General features: G+C 43.7%; 1 protein-coding gene and 1 long non-coding RNA gene across 2 annotated transcripts in view; one reads left to right on the forward strand and one right to left on the reverse strand.

Annotated features, from left to right (window-relative positions):
- Positions 1 to 23,882, forward strand: part of LOC308585878 — a 98,901-nt gene that overhangs the window by 44,172 nt on the left and 30,847 nt on the right. The window lies entirely within an intron of this gene.
- TTLL1 (TTL family tubulin polyglutamylase complex subunit L1) lies at positions 7,661 to 22,809 on the reverse strand. Its single transcript, XM_081191797.1, has 10 exons — positions 22,512 to 22,809; positions 19,875 to 19,991; positions 18,841 to 19,049; positions 16,763 to 16,943; positions 15,947 to 16,081; positions 14,407 to 14,515; positions 13,721 to 13,864; positions 12,155 to 12,241; positions 10,445 to 10,608; positions 7,661 to 8,543 (listed from the first exon to the last, which is right to left on the reverse strand). The coding sequence occupies exons 2-10, from the start codon at positions 19,985 to 19,987 to the stop codon at positions 8,414 to 8,416; spliced, it is 1,272 nt and encodes a 423-aa protein (XP_081047923.1). The 5' UTR covers positions 19,988 to 19,991; positions 22,512 to 22,809; the 3' UTR covers positions 7,661 to 8,413.

The raw sequence follows: 23,882 nt of genomic DNA on the forward strand, positions 1-23,882 counted from the left end.
GTTAAGAACAGACGAATTAAGTTCTTTACCTGAGGTACCACTGTATTTTTATTAAAGTTTTCTTGGTTTACAAAGGTATGCACAATGTCTCTTTTTCCAAGTTACATTTTCCATAGGTCAGTTTCATTTGTTGAGACATTGGGGTTACATTAGGAAGTAAAGGGGGGAAGAGGTGGAGGGGGCCGTGGGGGGTGGGGTGGGGTCGGGAGGAGAGGTTTCTATTTTGCTTAATATATGTGTGGGGTTTTGTGTCAGTGCTTGCGTTCCTTTGGTGGTGAGAGAAATTGGGGTTGGCCTAGGGTGCGGTTGCTTGTTTGGGGTTGGCTGTGGTGAACTTTGTTTTCGTGGGGGGGGAGGGGAGGTGTTTTTGAATCGGGTTAAGCCGTATTGATTCACATGCTGTTGGCGGTGTGGCATTTGCCCAATTTTGGGGGATACGTTTGTATTGGGGGAGAGAAAGGGTTAACAGGTTGACCAGTAAGAAAGCCGTTTTTGTCCATTAGTGCAGTTGGTTCTTTTTTTTGGGGGGGGGAGATGGAGTAGTCAGAGTGAGTTAGAGACAGGGACAAGACTGAGAGGGAATAGAGTGACAGCGTTTGGAATATATTTTAAAATTTGATTGTGTTTGAAATAAACTTTAATCTTCATTGTTAACTCTACCTGACTGAGACTCAATTCTTCACCGGGGAACCCTGGGGTTTCTTCCGCAAAATTGGTTTTAAGCGGAAGGATAAAGTAGTGGTGTACAGGTCAATAGTCCGTGAAACGACCGGGGTCTGTGTGCGAATGCCACAGGTGGGTTCTTGTCATTGTCTTGTTGGGCTGTGCATGTGATAAAGGGGAGCCATACCGGGGTGAAGGTATCTTCTTCCATTTGTCCCCGTGTCAGTTTCAGTTTATTGGTTAATTTTTCTAGTAGGGCTGTTTCCCATCCTATTTGGTACCATTGGTCCATGCTTACTCCTGACAGGTCTCTCCAGTGTTTGGCTATAATGTTTCTGGCTGCTGAGTGTAGGAGGGTTATGAGTTCTTTTGTGATGTGAGTGGGCATTATTGTCTTGGAATATGTTTAGTAGGGCCAGTTCTGGGGTGGTTTCTAATACTTGCTTAGCTATTCTACATATTTCTTGTAATAACAATAATTTATTATTTATACCCCGCCCATCTGGCTGGGCCTCCCCAGCCACTCTGGGTGGCTTCCAACAAAACATTAAAATGCAGTAATCCATCAAACATTAAAAGCTTCCCTAAACAGGGCTGTCTTCAGATGTCTTCTCAAAGTCTGGTAGTAGTTGTTCTCTTGGACATCCGATGGGAGGGCGTTCCACAGCTATTTGTTTTTCTTTTTGTCAATAATTTGCCTCAGTTACATCTTTAATTAGCACCGGAAGGTGCTACGGGCTGTTGGTCCATCTAGCTAAGCATCATCTGCACTGACTTGATGGCAGGGTTTTGGCCCAGAAGTCTTCTTCCTCAGCTCCATGAACCCTTTTCCTACTAGCTCTGAAATGAGAGGCAATGACTGCCAGAGGGGAATGAGAGCTCACAAAGCGCATTGTTTCAGCCATTTTGAATGGATTGATTGTCTTTTATTGTAAATGGTTGCAGGATTTGGCTTGGCAAAGGGTTTTGTAAACTAGTTCATAAATGGAAAATACTAACCCACACAGGCCCCCTGGTGGGAAATAAATGATGTTACTCTAAATGGCCATGGACTACCTGTGCACCTTTTCTGTCATTCTTTGACTGTAATCGAGATTTAGCTGCTGTCTCTAGTTTCAAGGCAGGCATTTGCATTTCTGAATGCATCTTCTTTGCAGGAATGTAGCTATTCCTTGTTTGTAAAGATACCCAACCATTAGCCCAAATGACACAAGAATCTCTTGGTTTTGTAATTTTTATCTCTTCCTCAGTTTCCCACTCTTTTTTGCACCTTTTTATCATATGCTTCTCTTTAACCTCTGGACAAAACTGTGCATACTTCTGTTATATAAGATATAAATATATTCATGTATATTTGCTAGTCCATTTCCCCCTAACTACACACACAAACCAAATGATTGAATATGTTATGTTTTAGAAATTCAAATGCAGGTGCAGTAGAGGCTGCAATTTTTATTCCCATTCAGAGTATGTATTATATTTCGCAAAGAAGTTGCAAAATACATTTTGCCAAATACTTTTCTAGCCCTCTTTTTTGAGAATTGCTTAACCTTGTGCAGAGGTTGCTCAAGCTCTTCTGAAGCACACCAAAAGTCCACCGCATCCTGTATCCCAACAGGGACCAGATAGATGCTGCCAAACAAGCAGGTAATCAAGGCAATTGCTCCCCCTCACTGTTTGGCCTCAGCTCTGAACATGGAGGCTTCAATTAGCCGTCATGCTTACCAGTGGTTGACAGTCATATCCTCCCTGACTCATCCAGTCCACTTGTAGCATCATTGCCTGAGGTCAGTTGGGAAGCTGAGCAGAGAATGGCTGACATTCATTGCTGTGGGCGGAAATTCCTACGGATCAGTTTGTAGTAACCATGGGGAGGCTTATAACCAGATCTGCAAGGCATGCCTGCCTCTACCTCTTTGCTTGTCTCAATGGTGAACAGAGAAGTGGAGAATGAATGGAAGAACGTTGTCATGCCAGCCCTCCTTCACATCCCATTAATAACCAGGGCTGTTGTGGGGACTGGGGCTGATGGGAAATGCAGTCCAAAACATATGGAGGGCACCAGGTTCATGAAAGCTGCTGCATTGGTTGGCACAAGGAAAACTCGACTTGGGAAACTGATGTGTAGACTAGTAGTCAGGTTTAGCCTCCCATCCCAGTGAGTGAACATAGTTCCATCAATACCCAACAACCCCCTCTCTAAGCAGTGTTCCTACACTGGCCCAAACTCCCACTACTGGGAGTTTAAACACACCATATGTTTAAAGCACAGAGCTCCCACCCTACCCCACCCCAAAATCCTGGGAACTCTAGTTTCCCCCTTACAGAGCTATAATTCACAGCACCCTTAAGCTGAAGTATTCCGGGCTCTTTGGGGGAAGCCATGTGCTTCAATTGTATGGGGTGTGTGCAGCCATACTCCTTTTTTAAGTATGCCATAACCCACAGTAGGGAGGCAAGGACAGTGTTGGAAGGGACCCTTGGGGTCATCTAGTTCAACCCTTTGCAATGCAGGAATCTCCACTAAAGCATCCATGGCAGATGGCCATCCAGCCTCTGCTTAAAAACAAGACTCCATCACCACCCACCTCCCAAGGGAGTCCATGCCACTGTGAAACAGCTCTTAGGATCAGAAAGTTCTCCCTGATGTTTAGTCAGAATCTCCTTCCTTGTAACTTGAATCCATTGGTTCTGGCCCTACCCTCCAGACCAGGAGAAAACAAGCTTGCTCCTTCTGCCATGTGACAGCCCTTAAGAAATTTGAAGGTGGCTCTCCTATCTCTTCCTTCAGAGACATACAGGTTACTGCATGTTTCCCCCCTTCAGTGTAGCTAGCAGCAACAGGGGAAAATACATAAGCTGTGAGGAAGCAAAGAAAAAGAGATCAGAAGATGCAGATCTTTCATATTTTGTCAATTTTGGACCCGAATAGAACTGGCTTCAAATAAAAATTCCCAGAACATGGATTGCTGATGTCCTCATCCTCCAGCCCCATGGAACAAGCAGCAGCTGCCCCCCCCCATAAAATAGGGGAGTCAACTCACCTTGTCCCTTTGGATCATACAGTGATTATGACTTTTAGTAGGCTGACGCTTTCAAATCTTGTTTAAATCTGCTCAAACTGTAGTAGACAAGGATCCGAGATAGGATTGCATGTGGGACATGCCCAAACCACAGGGAGTTTGTGTCAGAGTGGGGGGACCCTGTCTCATGTGCCATATTGTCCTTAACCATCAGCACTTTGTCACAACAAACAGGCAGCTTTAACTGTGTTGTTTGAGCTCTAGCTGTTATGTATTGAAGTACACATCCCTGGCCACCAGGAGTATCGTATATGGTATATAGTTCTCACTCAGGTCCACGTCATTTACTTTAGGCGGGAAACCCTGGGTGGTGGTTGTTACAATGTTGACAGCCGGCTGCCTATAAAAGCAGGCCGGCTGAGCTGTTTGCTGTTCAGTTCAGTTCCAGCTTACTATAACGAACCAATTGGAGAAATCTCTGTGTCGTCTGCTTTGTCAACCCACTACTTAATACTGGTGATGAGGATGGGATTGGATGGACGTCAGAGCACAGCCAGATTTGGACACTTACTGAGCTGAAACACTGAGCGAAATCACTGAACAGTACCAATTCAGAGCTGACGGTACCGGCTAGAGCACTGTGTTCCATCCATCGCCCACCAAGTCGGCATTGGAAACATGGCTTCACTTGTGCCTCTACCGCTGTTTGCCCCAGCCTCTGAATCATGGGACTCCTACCTCGCTTGGTTCGACTGCTACCTCCAAGCCAACGAGCTGACGGAAGTGTCAGAGTAGCGTAAGCGGGCCTATTCCTCAGCCTCTGTGGGCCTGAGGTGTTCGAGACGGCCCAAGCATTGGTTGCGCCTCTAACAGTCCAGGCAGTGCCGTGGGACACGATTCAAGAGAAGCTCCGCAACCACTATGCACCAAAGCCATCCAAGATTGCTGCCCGCCATGCGTTCTACCATCGGACCAGGCAGAGGGGGAGTCAATTAACAACTACACTGCCGCCCTGCGACAGGCTGCAATGCACTGTGAGTTCCGAGACTTAGACGATGCCCCGATGGATCGAATCGTCGGCGGGGTCCGGGACATCCGTCTGCAAGTGTCTCCTCGCCAAGCCAGACCTCACGCTGCAGAAAGCCATTGAGGAGGCCATGGCCTCGGAAGCTGCTAAACACTCCGCCCAGGAGATCTGCAAGGCCAGCAGCCCGCGTCTTGCTAGGAAGCCAGTTCCAGTGCATCACGAAGAGGCCAGCAGTGATGAGGCATCCTCCAGTGAAGACGATGACGTGCACCAGACAAAGCGGGAGCGCAGGAAGTTCAAACAGAAGTCCAAGGGCCAATCGGAATGTGCCGGCTTTGTCAACCCACTACTTAATACTAGCCATCTGCTCTTTGCTCGCTGAATAATGTGTCCCAGCCGGTACCAGTCTTCACAATATGCCAGGGCTCAGCTATAGCCAATATAATATCACATAAGACACACTGCATCTCACAGCTCTGCTAGGTATAACAGCACCCTCCCCACAAAGCAGTTAAACTTTGGAGGAATGGGAACCTTTTACAAAGTACAAATTTATTTGTTGACATAATAGATGTATAACTTAGAGATTTTTACATTCTCATAACACGCAGAGAACAATATATGCAAATAAATCAGAAAGAGGAACTGAGGGAAGGGAGGAAAATACAATTGTTGAAATAATTTGTTATGTGAAAATAATAAAAACTTTTATCTAAAAAAGAATCATGCACTGTGCCGTGGGCGAGGGTGTGAACTGGGCAGCCCCCTGCTTTTCTGCCCAGTTGTACATATGGGGTAACTTTGCTAGTATTTACAGCATCCATCTTGCGATTCCTCAGGAGGTTAAGTATCTGCTACAATGATAAAATGCTTCCGTTTACAACGGCATAATTCTTTCCAATATCTGGGCACGCGAACATTTCCTAACAATGTGTGTTTGGGGAGATGGAGGAGGAAACACCTGCCTTTATGCATGACATCACGACCATGACATTCACAATTGGACTGCAAATGTAGTTAACAGCAGCTTTCTCCCAGCCAAGAAGTGGCTCAGAGAAATCCAGGAGGGATTTCAAAGCAGACTGCACAAAATAAACATTCTTAACCTTAAAGCTATTAATAGGCCTTTTTAAAATTAAAGCCACAACACAAAGGCGTTCCTCATTAATCCCATCTTCCCCTTTCACACAAGTTATCTCCCATGCTGTTCAATGTCCACAACATTACACAGCAGATTCTTAGGTTTTGTTTAGTGCTTTGAATCGATCTTAAAGCAAGTCACTTTGAGTTACCTTATAAGAAACGACTAACAAATACAATAAATAATAGTAAAATAGAATGATGATAATATAAGCTCAATTGTCTGGAAGCTTGAAGTACCATTTGGCTTCTAAACTAGTTTGGTGCTCAGAAAGCAAGATTTGGTTCGATGTCTGTATTGAACCACAGTCTCACATCAGCTAACGCCGCAGGAGTTGTCTTTATTGTGTGTACTTGGGGTGCAAAAATTCACTACTTTGCTGCATCTCTTCCCATACATGATGTCCTTTTTCCTGTCTCTCTTGGAGACCACCTTCGTAGGAAAATAGAAGAATCACTAAGGAGAGGTAACCAACTGGCCAAAGTCAAAAGGTAGCATCTAATAGTAGTGACAGCAGCATGTTTGTGACTTAAAAGAAGTGGCTACTATAGTTGCATACAATTGTGGTTTAGTGCACTGAAGCAGAGACATGTTTAAGTAGCAAAAATGGAAAGACTATTAAGAGTAGAACACAGCACCTCAGAGTAAAAATAAATGTTGATGTAGCAATTTGTGATGCTATCTGACAAACCCACTGCAATGCACCAGTTTCTTAGTGTGCTTGCCAGATTAACAATTGGCAAATGATACTTGAAACTCAACACTGACGTCGTTTCTACCAATAACAGCCGTTACATCAAATTGTGCAGAAACGCATTGCTGTATCAGCACACAGCTTATAGATCGGTCTTTGCTATATATAGTCATGACAGCAGGCCTGTCACAATATCCCCAGTACACAAAGGCTTTATTAGGTTCCCCCACCCATTCTACAAGCAGATTTTAGAAGTGGAAACATGTAGTTTGAAAACAGGCATTTCGAACATGAACCATACTGATTTGGTCTTTTGGTGTATTTTGCAAAAAATAAAAAAAATAAAAGTACCTTATTTTTCGCCCTATAGGACGCACTTTTCCCCTCCAAAAATGAAGGGGAAATGTGTGTGCATCCTATGGGGCAAATGCAGGCTTTCGCTGAAGCCTGGAGAGCGAGGGGGGGTCGGTGCACACCGACCCCTCTCGCTCTCCAGGCTTCAGGAAGTTTAGCAGAGAGCTTGCCTGCACCCAGAAGCTTGGGGCGCGCTGAGCTCAGCACGCCCCAGGCTTCGGGCTTCGCGCAGCTCTCCGCTAGCCGTGGCTTGCAGATAGCAGCCTGTTCTGGGGGCTGGGGTCGGGGGAAGCTCGGGCTTCCCCCGTCCCAGCCCTGCACCTGGGGGGGGGAAATATTTTTTTTTCCTTTATTTCCCCCCAAAAAACCTAGGTGCGCCCTATGGGGCGAAAAATACGGTACAGTGGTGCCTCGCAAGACGAAAATAATCCGTTCCGCGAGTCTCTTTGTCTAGCGGTTTTTTCGTCTTGCGAAGCAACCCTATTAGCGGATTAGCGCTATTAGCAGTTTAGCGGCTATTAAAGGCTTAGCGGCTATTAAAAGGCTTAGCGGATTAGCGGCTAAAAGGCTATTAGCAGCTTAGTGGCTTAGAAAAAGGGGGGGAGCGGAAAAAACCCGGAACACTTGCAAGGCGTTTTCGTCTTGCAAAGCAAGCCCATAGGGAAAATCATCTTGTGAAGCAGCTCAAAAACGGAAAACCCTTTCGTCTAGCGGGTTTTCCGTCTTGCGAGGCATTCGTCTTGCGGGGCACCACTGTATGTGTTTTCAGTAGTATACTCTTACAATTCTAGTAAAATATTAAGAAAAAAAGACAGCTTTTCTCCCTACAAAATACGAATTTCAAGATGCATTATTTTGTCGAATGTGGCACCTGGGGGCCTGCTAGCGCCCACTGAGGTTTCCAGCCCCTGCTGATTTATTGAAATGTCAGTTTGGGAGGGCTGGGGGGGTTGTTGGGGGAGTGTTACCTGCCTTGAGTTCTGTATTTATTTGTTGGCATTTCCCTCATTTAGGAATTCTGAGCATCACCAGGTTTAGTTCTATAAAACGGGCATTTTGTAGTCCAAAACAAAACAAGTGCCTCTGAACTGAAAAGTACTGGGGACTCCTATGGAAGCAATGCGTGAGAAAGCAACCACTTCTTTGCAAGACACAATAATTTATTTACCGGTAAAAAGCTCATTTCCAATTATATTAACTCATAATATATATTAATACAACTATTTCATACAACATGCAACATAACAGTCCTGCAGTAAAACTGTAATGAACTGAGTAATAACTGTTTATATACATGCTAATAAACCAATTTTGTCCAGTCCTTCAATGTACTTGTCACTGCCGGACAGAAAACTATTCTGTCCTCTTTGTGCAATATTACTTCCCCCATTAGAGCATTTTGCAAACAGGAAGGAGGTCATCCAAAATCTGAGCATCCGTTTCAAGCAAACTTCCTACAAAACCCACAGCCCTGAATTTCAGGAAGCGTCAGTCTACACTTCATTCTGCAGCTACTTCCATGTAAGGGGCCCTGATTTTCCAGTGTCTCTGGCTCGAGTTCCCTTCAATCCAATGGACTGCCCAGAGCGACTTCTCAAATCACGATCTGACACTTCACTTTGTGCCATCTCTTCATCGTATCTAAGGGAAAAAGAGAAAGTCAGTATTGTCCCATGGGATTCACAGGTGGGCTAAGCAATGATCAGAACAAAGTGGTACCACTCTTCCTAGACTTTGCTACTACAGGTTGTAGATGGAGGAATTGAATGCTTGCCAATTATCTGCCTATTATTATTATTATTTTATCCACAATATCAGGATGGTTCACAACACAAAACTACATGATAAAAATGAGAACAAAAAACCAACCAACCAATAACCCCCTTCCCCCAACCCCATGCATATTGAAAGCATGTGAAGGAGAACTCTTCTGGTTCTTCTGCATGCAGAAAACCTGTGTGGGGAAGATATTTTATATATAAAGGTAAAGGTACTCCTGACAGTTAGGTCCAGTCACGGATGACTCTGGGGTTGCAGTGCTGATCTCGCTCTATAGGCCAAGGAAGCTGGCATTTGTCCACAGACAGCTTCCGGGTCATGTGGCCAGCATGACTAACACCGTTTACCTTCCCACTGGAGCGGTACCTATTTATCTACTTGCACTTTGACGTGCTTTCAAACTGCTAGGTTGGCAGGAGCTGGGACCAAGCAACGGGAGCTTGCCCTTTCGTGGGGATTCGAACTGCTGACCTGATCAGCAAGCCAAGTGGCTCAGTGGTTTAACCCACAGCACCACCCGCATCCCTATTTCATATACACACACACACACACACACACACACACACACAATCTCCACTTCTTGTGTGTAGTCTACAGTGATACAAACCACTGAAGTTTAGGAAGAACTATACCACCATTATACTGCTGCTTATGTACTTCGGCTCTATCACAGGACAGAAGATAAGAATAAGAACTTGTTATTTTAAACTGAAAGCTTTATGTTAATGTTTACTTCTGTCAATACAGACAACTGCACTATTTCTTCCAGGGATGTGCATCACTACCGTCTAAAGCCTCAGCTGCCATTTACTATGTAAGTACTTTCCATTTTGCTTCAAGATTAATGGCATAAATGACAGACGGTGACGTCACTCAAGTGAAACAAATGGCTCATCTAGAAGAACCTTAAAACTTTTAACAGCAACAAACCTCAGAGCTACTGCACATTTATAACTTGCCACAGCAATCTGCAACATTCTGAAATACAGTGGTACCTCGGGTTAAGTACTTAATTCATTCCGGAGGTCCGTTCTTAACCTGAAACTGTTCTTAACCTGAAGCACCACTTTAGCTAATGGGGCCTCCTGCTGCCGCCGCGCTGCCAGAGCCCGATTTCTGTTCTCATCCTAAAGCACTATTTCTGGGTTAGCGGAGTCTGTAACCTGAAGCGTATGTAACCTGAAGCGTATGTAACCTGAGGTACCACTGTACTTAATAATGTGATTATCTGGTGAATAATGGCTGTTATTTCAACAGCTATTCACAGAAGGATGCAACTGTAACAGACATATTTAACCAGATATAATGAAGAAAAATTGTGTGGTACAGTACAGAAGTCAAGGGCGCAAGGCTGGAATCAGGAATGGCTAAGTCACCTGGCACCCTAAGTAAGACTCAGTTCAGGCGATCTTAGTGTTTGAGGCATAAGTATTTCACGGGACTATTTTTTCCACCATAAAATGGGTCTTTCTGCAGTGGAGATCCCTGTGGATTGCTTTGGGAAGTATTTAATAAAAATACTAAGTCTACAGACCTTGTGAACCATTATGCTTTTATGCATTATGGATTTGTCATGGTCTGAAATTGCTCAGAAATGTTTTCTAAGAAGTCATTCATAAAAGAAATAAGTAATAATGTGCCATCTGAGTTTTTGCTGAGTTAACACCAAGACTAGGTTACACTCAGATACTAGTCAAAAGGCAGCCCTAAAGTATCTACTTGCAGAGGTTCAGACAATTGCTTTATCTATGATTAATACTTACAAAATCTCATAATGTCCAAGGGCTTCTTTGGGGGGAGATTTATTCCATTTACAGTCTGGAATTTCCCCGTTAGGGACAGCAATGTTAAGGGTGTCATTAATAAGATTGTATTTGAGGATACGATCATTGGCAGTACTGGAAGTTAGAGATGGAGAAGCGTTGACCTACGAAGTGTACACAGGAGGGAGAAAAATAGATAGTTCACATCCACCAATTCTTCCACAAACAGAAATGCGATAAATCATCAACAGCTCCTCAGGGTCATTTCATAACAAGTCGCCCAATTTTTGATGACTTTTTTACCTCATATCGGCCCGTTTTCTTAAAATTTTGAACACTTGTTGAATGATCAGAACTAAGTTTAAATCTAAAAGTTTACTTTTTTATCTCATCCCGTTTTTGAGTTGTGGGGGTTTGAAATTTTAAAAAACTGACAATTGTGGCCTTGCCAGACTAAACAAAAATCTTAAAAGCTCAGCTCAGAATTGAGATATTTCCAAACTAAAAATATCAATCTCTTCAGAACTTCATGGGCTTTAATTTGATATGGCACATGATGGATTTACTTTAAATTTTAAAGTTACATAATTTAAAAAATGGTTGAAGTGATAAAAAACTATTAGGAATTAAAAATTCCAAAAATGTATTATTTCATATTTCTAAGAGCGTCCTGCAAAATTGGGATCTGACTAGGATCGCATTTAAAAATATATATTTTGTACATATTTGTTGGCCCTATTGGGTTCTATTTAGGATAAATGGGTTTTCCTGGAGTAAAATGTAACTGAATAAACAAGACTTCAAACGATAGGATCAGTTACTTCGGGCATTTCTTCCACAAGTTATTCAATTAAAGGGTATCTGAAAGGCTAGTCAGGCTTTTCTTTTTAAACAGTGCTCCAAGGCAGTTTCAAAATGAGAACACAAAATACGGAATAAAACAAGAACAAAACCAAAAGGCCACAGAAGGTCCAAATAGCCAAAGGCCTGGTTACAGAGCAAGGTTTTTGCCTGGTGCCTAAAGACAGGGAAAGAAATGCCAGGCAAGAGCCTTCCACAAACTCCCATTTCCATCAGACTCAGCGCCCGCATGGCCTATGGACAAAGAACGATGGGAGTTCTAGCTCAGCAACAACGGGAGGGCCAAAGGTTCCCTTCCCATCATCTAACAAGGTTTTTCTGCAGAGTTGTAGATCTTGAAACGTGCCCCTGATTTTCATGAATCGAGACTGCCAAGTTTGCGAAGTCCTACCAGGTGCTATGATGCCGTAGTTTGGTCACCATAGTTGCCCTGGCTTCATTTCCCACTTCCCCTATGGCAGGAGCTAGCAGAGCCCGAGTCCCAGCTCAGGGGCTCAGCATCCACTATGCCCCATACAAGGAGGCAGCAAGGCTTCTCTGTGAGGAGCGGCATAGCTGAGTGGCCGATTCCTGGGATCTCTGATGAGAAGTGATCTCCAGAAACAGCACTGGGAAATATTGACGTTGAAGGCCTTGGAGAGCAACAGCTACGGCAGACAGTGCTAGACTAGATGGACCAGTGGCCAGGATTCACTAGAAGACACCTTTTTATGAGTAGTATTCCTCAAAAGCAAAGACTTTCCCATTCAGAGTCTCGAGAAGGGGAATCCTTTAGGAGCCAATGAGCAGGACCCTTTTCCCACACTGCTTTTCAAAGGAAACCTGCAACGCCAAGATAACTCCGCTTACCTCAATAAGCCATGGCTTTAGCTTGTCATCAATGATGATGTCATATCCGTAACATTCAAAGCAGTGTTTATCATTGTTCATTACAGGCTGAAAGAGTTGAAAACGTACATGAGAGCAGAAATGAACATCGGTACAATTTTACTAGCTACGGAGTCTGACTAAGACTCCTGAAATAAATATGCAAGGCATTTCAGTTACATGCTCCCTATTTTGCTAGGCTGCTGTCAGCTGTGGGACGCCCTCAATAAATGGTACAAACAATCATATTGTGGGCTAGAAAAGGGGGTCCAAAAAGTATGATGGGCTACTGCTTGTTATTGCCACCAACCCAGCTGCTCTCCACCCATAAAGGACTCAAGGGAAGGTGTTGGGCATCATCCTGCTTTTAAGAACCTCCAAAAGTCAAGAGGTCCTGTCCAAGTCTTGCTTTGCATTGAAGGGGGTGGTTGCCAGGCTCAAGGATGCAGCTGCCACGTGATCGTATTCCTCAGCCTGGTGATGAGAACCAAGTAATACTTCTTTAAAAAGTATTTTTAAATCATACAAAAAATTATGTAGTTCTGAGGGCATGCTATTGTCCCCAGATCAAATACTCATGCATTAACGGGTGACACAACTACCCTCACACACATACGCATACCAGCCTTGGCAAAAAGGTAACATTTATAGAAACCCTAAATGACTGTGACCTTGGACCGACCAGAGGGATGGCAACCCTGGACTTAATCTTAAGTAGCACCCAAGCCCAAGTATGAGATGTAAAGTGTTGCTGGACTGAAAGGAAGGAGTGACCATAGGACTATTACATTAAATAAACGTGTAAGTGGCCACTTGCCAAGAAAATCCAACATAGGAACATTTGAGTTCAAAAGAGGAAACTTCCCCCAAAAAGAGGGAATGGAGAAACTTCCCAAGAGGAAAAGTTTCCACATATAGAGCCTTTTAGTTTAGAAAAAAAGGCAAATAAGAGGTGACAGGATAGAAATGTCACGGCATGCAGAAAGGGGATAAATTAAAGTCTTTCTCCCTTGTAACACGAGGAACTCATGGAGATCCAGTGAAGCTGAATGTTGGAAGATTCATGAGAGACAACAGAAAGGACTTCACACAGCACATGGGATTTGCTCCTACAATGGAAAATGATGGCCACCAACTTTGGTGGCATTAAAAGAGGTGTAGCCAAATTCACAGAAGACAAGGCTGTCGGTGTCCCCTAGCCAATGATCAGAGGCACCATGGTTCAGAAAACCAGTTTCTGGAAAGTGGAGAATATGGTTGCAATCAGGTCCTACCTGCAGGCTTGCCATGGGCATCTGGTTGGCTACTGTGAGAACAGGATACTGGACTAGACGGGCTACTGGCCTGGCCCAGCAGAGATACGTTTATGTTCTTATATAGTCCTTATTTGTACACAATGTGCGTACTGCCTGCTTAATAAACTCTGTGGCCTTTTTTTAAAAAGGACACCAAAAAGATAAGCACACATATTTACAGCCTCAATAGTCAAACCAGGAAGAGCAGAAGGAAGCATTATAAAACGTATTTTTCTTTTGTTTCTCTACTCACTGCAACGGCTTTCAGCGACTGCACAATTATCCAGTGAATTTCATCAAACAGCTTGTTGGTGACCTCTTTCCCACGAGTGCTTTCTAAATACAAGCGCAGATTGCTCACCGTCCATTTCCCACCATGGATGTGATTGTAATCATCCTGCAGAGGCAAGGCGTCAAATCAAAAAGTATAGATTTGATATCAGCTGTAAACACACTCGCAACATTTTCCAAACAGTTCTTTGTTGATTTAATAGAGCAGGAGGTTCACAAGCCAGACTCTGAAGTAAGGACAGCAATACTGTTGTGAAAGAATAAAGGGAGCTGTCACAATGGTCTTCAGTCAGGTTTTGTATGCAGGATAGCTAGTTGGAGAAGCAGAGACATTGGCCCCATCAGCGCTGTGCATTTTAAACGGAATTGTACTACTTTAAACAGATCATTACCCTCCCCCCCCCCCGCCAAAAAAAGCCTGGGAAATGTAGTTTGCTAAGGGTTTGAGAGTTGCTAGGAGAACCCGGTTCCCCTCAGAGGTAGAACTCCCAGGAATTAACAGCACTTACTGTAAGTCCACTAAAGCAACAATGGGAAAGAGGTTGTAATCAAGGGACTGAGGTACTGTATTTTTATTACATATGTTCCGTTTATAAATTTATTTAAAGTAATTTAAATATACATTATACAAAAATGTTCCAACTTTACCCCATGCTTCTGAATGGCAACATTGGTAAGATGCACAAACATGTTGTCTAATTCACTTGTACTTGGTGTGTATTTTACTGTGCAAAAACGACAAAACCCAAGTTTATACCTGAAATGCAAAAAAGGGAGGGGGCAGGTTTTATTGTTCACCAATTTATTTATTTATTTTAACTTATAAACTGTCCTGGAAATATTGATATCAAAAGCTGGCATATGCATTCTTACAAATAAATGAATAAACTTCTTTTAATCCAATAAATGGATGTATTACAGCAACAAATGGACACATTACAGTAATAGTTATTATGGAGACAACAACTAAATACATCATAATGTCCTGAATACATTCTGGAAACAGCAGCTGCAGTCCTCACTGCATACTGGACAATCCCCTTGATTAGGATTTTACTGCTCAATTTCATAATGATGAATATCAGTGTTATTAAGGAGGTATTAAATTTTTCTCAATGCTTTTTGCAATCCTGTTTATTTTTCTATTAGTGCATCAAAATATTGTGGCCACTAAAGGGAAAGATTTAGAAGTTAACATGGTGCCAGGGCTGGATGATATTCATCCAAAAGTTCTTAAAGAATGCAGAATTCTGACTGCTGGTCTATTACAGGCTTCCTCAACCTCGGCCCTCCAGATGTTTTGAGACTACAATTCCCATCGTCCTGCTAGCTAGGGATCATGGGAGTTATAGGCCAAAAACATCTGGAGGGCCGAGGTTGAGGAAGCCTGGTCTATTACTTCCTGGATTCTCTCCCCACCCCAAAACCCCTCAACAACCTGGTGTTATGACTCAACTGATTAGGAGACTGATTTTTAAAATACATATTAAGCAATCTAACTCCTACCCTGTATACATATCCAAACCATGATAGAGAATAAGAATGGTTTCTTCAAACTATGATTTCAGAAGTCTTTGAGATTCTCAACAAAATACAGAGATAATATTAAAAGCTAGATATTAGAAGATTAATTCAAAAAGATTTAGACTAAAGCACTTCAAAAGTTTCTAAAGACATCTTGGCCAATATGGAACAAAGAAACAGACTTCAATGAAGGAAAGTGAAAAGTTTCAGGGCAATGCCAAATTGTACAAAAGTGAATTCCAGCAAAACCACCTTCAAGCTGGGAGAAGGAGACACAGTGGTTGCATCCAGACTTGCAGGGAGAAGATAACTGCAAACTGCCTGCCTTTGTGGGTGCAAATTTGTGTCAGTGCAAATCTGATCAAACAAATTCTCCATACCGAAGAAATAAACAAATGTTTGTTTTCTTTATGATTTGCCCTGCTGGGATACATAAGACAATTTCTAGATGGGGTTATTTTGGAGAATGTCATCTGACAAACTTAGCAGGGTTACTCAAAATCTCCCTTCCCCTCCAGCTTGCCAATATGCATAGGGAAATATAACAAGTTAAAATACAACTTCCTCCCAACTCTGGATGAAAATTACCCTCCGTCACTTTTTATTTCCAGAGTGCCACTTCTCACCCTGAAAGAGGGGCATCGTCAGAATATGGACAACTTACATGTAGCATCTCAGAGGACGGTAAGTAGACACTAAAACATACAGGCGAAGGTCAAATTTCTTCCCACCTATCAGTAGAGGATTGTTGATATACAGAGAAATCACATAAGCTTCTTTAGAGGACTGAGATATAAACCTAGGGAAATGTATATTTTATTATTTAAAATGTGCTAGTTGCATTCAACTGTTTGCTTTTATTTGTAAAACTAGCTCTAGAACAGTAACAAAGGCAGTTTCATTTTAGTGCTATATGCAGAACTGTTGAACAAGAAGAGCTGACAGATAGGACTGATTCAATCTTTCCGAGAAAAGAAAGAACTTCCCTAGACCGCAAGCATTTAAAAGCAAGGACGACCAATGTGCTGCTCACAAAGTGCTTCTTGCAGCTACGGGACACTTTATAGGAAGAAGTTCCAAGGACTCATTAATGTAAATAAAAGATTTTAAATATAATAGCTTTTGTCTTAATCTGACTGGCAAAAAGTTTTGAGAATATTCTTAAAACTCTATCCACCACAGTTAATAGCCATTTGGAGCTTCCCAAAACAACTTCCACGTCCTTTAAAAAGGGCACTAAAATCATTTCATGCAATTATACCAAAGCAATCAGTGCCACAACTTTCAATTTTATAGGCCCCATCTTATTTCTAGATTCATTTTTATCTTACACACGTAAATTGCCCTGTAATCTGTAATAACTGTTTGAAGCACTTATGAAGGACCTTCCAGCAAAATAAGAAAGTCACAAATTCAGACAAATGTGCTAGACTGCAACAAGGAGTTAAACAAGACCCCACCCCTTTTTGAAGAAACATACGTGGATGTTTTGCTGTCTCGAGACCATTTCTTAATTTGGGAAAGTTTGTTGATAAGGAATATTCCTTTCCCTTGAGCTTTTCCGCAGGGTTTCATAATCCAAGTACTGGAAGGGTTTTTCCGGAATTCTTCAACAAATAAATTGTAATCAGCTGGGAGCATAAAGGTGACAGGCACAAAGTCTAAAACGCACCAAGGAAAACCAAGAATTAATATAGCATAGTTATACAGAGTGCCATTTAATTACACAGGGCTTTGCAAAGAACCGGTACCAAAGGAATTTATCATCTAAAAATATTTAATACAGTATATACATCAACACATTCTCTCCTAGTCTACATTTTTGGTTAGTTAAGGTGATGGCAGTGACAGGGCTCATCTTCTCTCCAACACCTGCACTCCATGCTTAATACTAGAGTAGAAAGAAGCTTGGATAGTTTCGACCAGGCTTCCTCAACCTTGGCCCTCCAGATGTTTGAGACTAAAATTCCCATCATCCCTGACCACTGGACCTGCTAGCTAGGGATCATGGAAGTTGTAGGCCAAAAACATCTGGAGGGCCAAGGTTGAGGAAGCCTGGTTTAGACCAATTAACAGGTGACAGAGAAATAACTTTTTTTGTTGTTCACCATCTTAAGAGGATGACCATGAGTCGAAGAGTATCTGCAGAACTTCACTATCAAGAGTTACTGAAAGTCTATTTAAACCTTCACTGATAGTAAGTATATTAAGAATGGAGTTGCATTCTCTCAACTCATACTATAGTAATGCTAAAAGCATTATGGGAAAAGTCTGATTCTAGACAGCCAAATAAGGCTGTAAACCCAAACATACATAATGGGAAGTCAATCCTATTGATATCAACTGGGCTTATACCCAAGTCAACTTGGTTAGGATCAGACTGCAAGCTCTACAACTGATGGCCTCAACAAGGCCATGTCTGTTTTTTATACTCTTGGAAAGACCATACATGATTTTAAACACCTGCTCCATTACCAGCCTCTCATAATCTTGGACAAATTACATCTTTTCTCACACGATTGGAAAACTCTAGTAAGACTTGCAATAAGGCTGTGTTCAATATGTCTGCTCTTTTAAATCTGCAAAAATATGCTTCAGAAACCTTGTCCATGTGACGTTTTCAGAAATCTGTCTCAGCTGATTCACGACTGACATGTGGCCTATTGAGCTAAGTACCGGCCTCAAAGCAACGTTATCTGAGCCCTCATGTCTCAGTTGTATTTTAACTGAGATGTGGTTCAAAAAAACCACTGATGTTTTTATCTTAATGCTCTCTCATACACAGTCTGGACAGGCAAAAAACCACTCTCAACTTGCCTTTAGGGGATCTTTCATGAAATAAATTTGTTCCTCAGACCCTCACACTGAAGCTATCCTACTACCTACTACCTGAGAAAATGTGCTCTACACAATTAAGAGCTTTTGAAGTGCTTACATTTCCCCTGAACTGTTGTGTATGTGGTCACTGACCTTGAGCAGAGCAAGACACACGGAGAGATGAGTAAGCTGCAGAATTCCCTGGAAAACCACAGGCCTGGTTCAGACACCACTTTAAGTCACAGTATAAGATTCAGTATGGCTTAAAGGAAATGCACACTTTGTTCGTCCCTTCAGTCCACCAGCGAGAAATCAAACCAGAGGTTGGCTTGCCGTTATACAAACAGCATGTGCCGGTTCACACATGTTTCCCAACAAACTATTATGGTAAGCCAAGAGCAGACCTTGTCGCCTACCAAACCACAATGGTAAGCCAAGAACTAACCCCATCATGATTTGTTAGGAGACAAACAAACCACAAGGACTGCTTTCCACAAAACAGCTAGCCCGCCTCTGATTTGTTTCCTCACCATCAGAAAGGAGGGAAGGAGAACGAACCATGGTCTTTCTGAGCAGCTGCACCAGACACCCTGCTCCACAGTAAGTTAAACAATGATTTAATGTGATGTGTGAACCGGATGGCAAAAATCCACAATTTCTGAATATCTATTATATGCTACTGAGGGATGTCTTGTGTTTAAAATGCACATACAAATAGTAGAATTGGCCAAGACAACTCACCTAAGTAAAGGTATTTTCCATTTTCATCTTTCTCTGCGAGAGGGCTACCTTCTTTTTCTAATTCCTTCCTGTACCTCTTAATATTTTTGACCATTAAGTCCTTTCGGGTGAGCTCATAGTGATTTGGGAAATGGTTGACAATCTGGTCATCAGAGAGGCGGTAACCAGTCTCCACGCTGAAAACATTTCGAATAGTTTGCACACTCATCCTGTGAAGAGAAAATTGTCACTGGGCTTCCCCCAAAATATGCAACTCACAACCTGATAGGAATCAGGCTGGCCTTTGCATTGAATATGATCAGAAGAAAAATCATCAGACAACTTGAAGACATCTAATAAGAAATCTACTTCACTCTTCTTACCACCTCTTCTCCAGAGAATTTCCAAAAGGCAGTCATTCTTGAAGGTGGAGCAGGCATTCTATAAATTGCTGTTGTACCCTACAAATTATCTCGTTATTCTGCATCCCAAGCTCTGCTTTCCCCCAGGAATCATTACAACAGGAGGGGCTTCGCACGTACCTGCCGCCTCTCCAAATTATGGTATAAGTGGAGTGAGCAGAGAAAACTGCATGAATATAAACCACTGATGAACTGAACCCTAACAAGATGCTCTTCTCATACACAGGAATTAGATGACCATATATTTAAAAACACAAAAATATATACCATGATAATAAAGAAAAACTATACCCGCCCCGCCCCCCGTTTAAAAGGCCAAAGATTGTTTAATTAACCCAAGGCCTAGGAGAAGAGGAATGTTTTGTCTAGTGCCTAAATATACGTAATGAAGGCACTAGGTGAGAGCATCCCACAAGGAGGGAGTCACCACAGAAAAGGCCCGCTCTCGTGTTGCTACCCTCCAGCCCTCTCATGGAGGGGGCACATGAAGAAGGGCCTCAGGGTCCAGGTTAATTTGTATTGGGAGGTACTGAGTTCAATGGGGCTTACTCCCAAATAAGTGTAATTATGTATGCAATATGTTCCACAACACACACACACACACACACACACACACACACACACACTGCTTACCAGTAAAAATTCCAGTCTTCATTTTCTGACACTTGGACCCATCCCCTCTTCTCAAAGTTGTTTATAAGCACAGATTTCTCTATGTCAGTAACCCATTTGACTTTTCCTGCCATTATCCTAAAAGTAAAAAAAAAAGCATCTTAATTTAAATGGGGAAAACTGATACAGGTGAATACAGGCAGTCCCTCATTTATGTGGGGGTTACGTTCCGAGGCACCACGTGCATCGATGAAATCATGTATAATTGAAACCCATTGGAAAAGCCTGCAACAACCCCCCCCCCTTTTCAGTGACATTTCAGTAACATCTTTATGACATTTCCAGGTCACTTCCTGTTCAGAACGATGCACATATACATGGTCACATACATATTGAACACGCCTAAATGGGGGGCTGCCAGTATATGAAATAATTTCCACAAATGCATAGCATTTAATGGGAAGAAAAGGAATAAAATATTAGAACATTTTAATCCTGCTATATTTAGCCCAGCAGGGATAGAACATGGCACTCTGGGCATAGAAGGTACAACTCACCAATGCAGCCTTTTAAAAAAAGATATTTAATTTGCACTGTAGCGCTTATTTATTAAAGTATGACTGCCCAATTTCTCTCACAGCTTTTAAGGCATGTTTTGAGATTGAAAGTTTATTTGGGGAGGGGGAATTAGTAAAATGCTAGCGGCTGGAAAAGAAGAGGTGTTTTAATAATTTATTTTAAGTAGTGCTATAATCCTTTTTCATTTTTTAAACTTTCACTCTACCAGTGTTATAATAATAATAATAATAATAATAATAATAATAATAATAATAATAAATAGCCAACATGCATTTCTGCATTAACTGAAAAAAATTACAAAATTTAATGACAATGTGTGCCAAGTCACAAAATATTCACCTACTCATGTCAAAACTAGTATACCCCTTGGAAGGAAGGAAGAATAACAGTTCCATACCTTCAGGGATTGTACTCCTCCTCCATTTCCCGCCCTTCTAAATATGCCAGATTTCTGCAGCCTGAAAGAAGAATAAGCTCCAGAAGTCATAAAAGAAGACTACTTCGATAATATGATGTGGATAGCCCCACAAAGTCAATGAGGCATGGCAAATCTATACAAAACCTATTGTGGGGAGCACCCTACATCAAATTGAATTTATCGAGGGACTTATATGCAGGATAATGAAATATTCCAAGTTACCCATAATACAAATGTAAGAATCACAACATTAGTTTGGTGAGCAGGAAAGGATATTGAGAAATCTCTCAGCAGGTCCCTGAAGCTGGGTTTTCCCCACATGTCCCTATGGAATTTATTCCCTATGGAATAAATACTGCTAATGCAGATTTCATTATTTTTATTTTATTTTAAGTATTTATATCCCGCCTTGTACGCTGGTCCACCGTCCCTCAGACCATGTGGTGGGCCAGACTATATTTTGGGGGAAAATATATGAATCAATTTCTATGCTCCACAAATAACCCAGAGATGCATTTTCAATAAACACACACATTCTACTCATGTAAAAACACGCTGAATCCCAGACCGTCCGCGGACCGGATTGAGAAGGCGATTGGGCTGCATCCGGCCCCCGTGCCTTAGGTTGCCTACCCCTGATCTGAGGAAATAGTTACGAAAAGGAGAAAAATAAGGATGGGACTAAAAGGAAAGCGGGAACTCTGAATACAAGGATGCAGCAGCCACATGCATTAAATGACAACTGTGAATCTGTAAAAAGAAACTAAGAGTCCTCTCACCAATATAATCCTTTTAATTAATAATAATAATAATAATTTTGCCACACACATTAAGCTGGCTGTGCAAAAGTTAGAAGTGTGTACCTTATGGGCTTAGTATAATAGTTTTTTAACAGTTCATGTTTAATTGACATTTTGACTGCCTACCCAGGGGGACTGGACTAGAGGACGCTTTGTGCCTCTTCCACCTTGGGCATTTCGGAAGGGGCAGCTTTTCTTAGCTTTGCACGGCCCCCTGCTCCTGCCAACTCACCCCCTGAAGGCCCTGTCCCTCCTTTGGCATCTGGCTGGGGGGGGCGCTTTTCTTTAGAAATGGAGCACAGGAGCTGCAGGGGACACCTGGGAACAGTGGCGTAGCGTGGGGGGTGCAGGGGGTGCCGGCCGCACCGGGCTCAACATCTGGGGGTTAGGGTTAGGGGGCGCAAATCCACGGGTTAGGGGGCGCAAATCCACGGGTTAGGGGGCGCAAATTACTTGCCTTGCCCCGGGTGCTGACAACCCACGCTACGCCACTGCCTGGGAAAGAAGCTGAGCCGGCTCCCTGCTTGAGGGCTAAGAAGAACTTATTCGTGTATTGTTGCGATTAAAACGACCCACGATGCTGTTGCTTGAGGAGTATGAGGAGATCCATTAAAGAGCAACTGCACCCAAATGAATTGCTGTGCAAGGAAGACTGCTTCCATGCGGCGCCGGCGGGGGGGGGGGTCCCTCGGGGAAGCCCTGCTGGGAGGGGGCCGCCTGGCTTCCCTGGGTCTTTCTTTCCGCCCCAGGCCCCTCTCGGGGTGGTGGGCTCGACTAGATGCCCCCCTGGAGCCCTGCTCCCTTCTGCGCTCAGCTGCCCGGCCTCGAGACGGGGAGGGGGCAGGGAGGGAAGCTCTTTACCTGCCCCAGAAGCGGAGGCGGCGCCGGCGCCGGAGGCCTTTCCCGCCGCCACGGGCCCGCCCAGGATCCTCCTCGCCCGGCGCCTCGGCCTTCTCTCCCCCGAGAAGCCGGCAGAGGAGGCCGGCGGGCCGCTCCCCTCAGAGCGCTTCGCCAGCCGCTGCCTGGTAACCGAGGGACGCCAGGGAAGGGGGGAGGAGGAGGCGGCGGCGGCCGAGAGGCGTCTTTCTCTCCCCTCAGAGCGGAGGAGGCGGCGGAGGTCTGCCCCCCTCCCCATCCCCATCATTGGAGGGTGGGTAGATAAAGGCGTAGCGACTGCGCGGCAGGGGGCGCTTAAGCGCCTTTCTCCTGTATATACAGTATTATATCTATATCTATATACATATATATATGACGGTTCTAGATCTATTTATCCACCTCCCCCCCCAGAGCAGCCCAATGTCTTCTGCATCTAACGTTTGTCACCATCATCATCATCATCATCATCTATTTATTTATTCCCTGCCTTCCCCCGCCCCCTAAACACGTCTTGAAGATATGCAAGGAGCCCCCCCTCCCTCGACCAAGTCCACTGCAGGGTCTCTGGGGTGCAATGTCTCATCGCGGCTGCCTACTGTGGGGAGACCAAGTCGTGGTTTCCCAAAGACTCCGCTAATGTATCCTCGAGGCTCTGCACATCAGCCACCTGGGGATCGTCAAAATGAAGGCGTTGGCTCGGTGTTACGTCTGGTGGCCTAACATGGACGATGCCATCACTTCATGGGTTCCCTCCTGTCAAGCATGCCAAGAGTCGAGAGCTGCACCACCGGTAGCTAAGGGTAAGACCTTAGAGATGCCCAAGGCACCCTGGTCGAGGGTGCACATCGATCTTGCCGGCTTCTTTCACGGCCGGACCTATATGGTAGTGGTGGACGCCTATTCCAAATGGCTGGAGGTGGCCCTGATGCCCTCCACCACTACTGAAGCCGTCATCCGGATGCTGCAGGGCCTGTTTGCAACTCATGGGTGTCCTGATGTCCTCGTCTCAGACAACGGACCTCAGTTCACGTTGGGCACCTGTGAAAGGTACCCCTTGGGGCTGGGCATCCGCCATGCCCTAGCGGCACCATTTCACCTGGCCAGCAACGGGCAGGCAGAAAGAATGGTGCACTCAGCAAAAGAGGCACTGGCGCGCCTGGAACAGAGGGACTGGCAGAGGGTCTTGCTCTCCCCTCAGAGCTGAGGAGGAGGCGGAGGTCTGCCCCCCTCCCCATCCCCATCATTGGAGGATGGGTAGATAAAGGCATAGCTACTGCGCGGCAGGGGGCTCTTAAGCCCCTTTCTCCTATATATACAATATATAGATATATATGACTGTTCTAGATCTATTTATCC

Source organism: Podarcis bocagei (genome assembly GCF_964188305.1).
Source record: "Podarcis bocagei genome assembly, chromosome: 4".
NCBI classification, from domain to species: Eukaryota; Metazoa; Chordata; class Lepidosauria; order Squamata; family Lacertidae; genus Podarcis; species Podarcis bocagei.

Bases quoted from the DNA above. Each gene is read 5' to 3' on its own strand.
- TTLL1 (XM_081191797.1), bottom strand. From the start codon at position 19,987: ATGGCAGGAAAAGTCAAATGGGTTACTGACATAGAGAAATCTGTGCTT. The intron at 16,944-18,840 runs GTGAGTTGTCTT...GGTGCGTTTTAG, and splicing joins TGGAAAATACCTTTACTTAG to ACTTTGTGCCTGTCACCTTT. The intron at 8,544-10,444 runs GTAAGTATTAAT...TTTTTCCCTTAG, and splicing joins CTTGGACATTATGAGATTTT to ATACGATGAAGAGATGGCAC.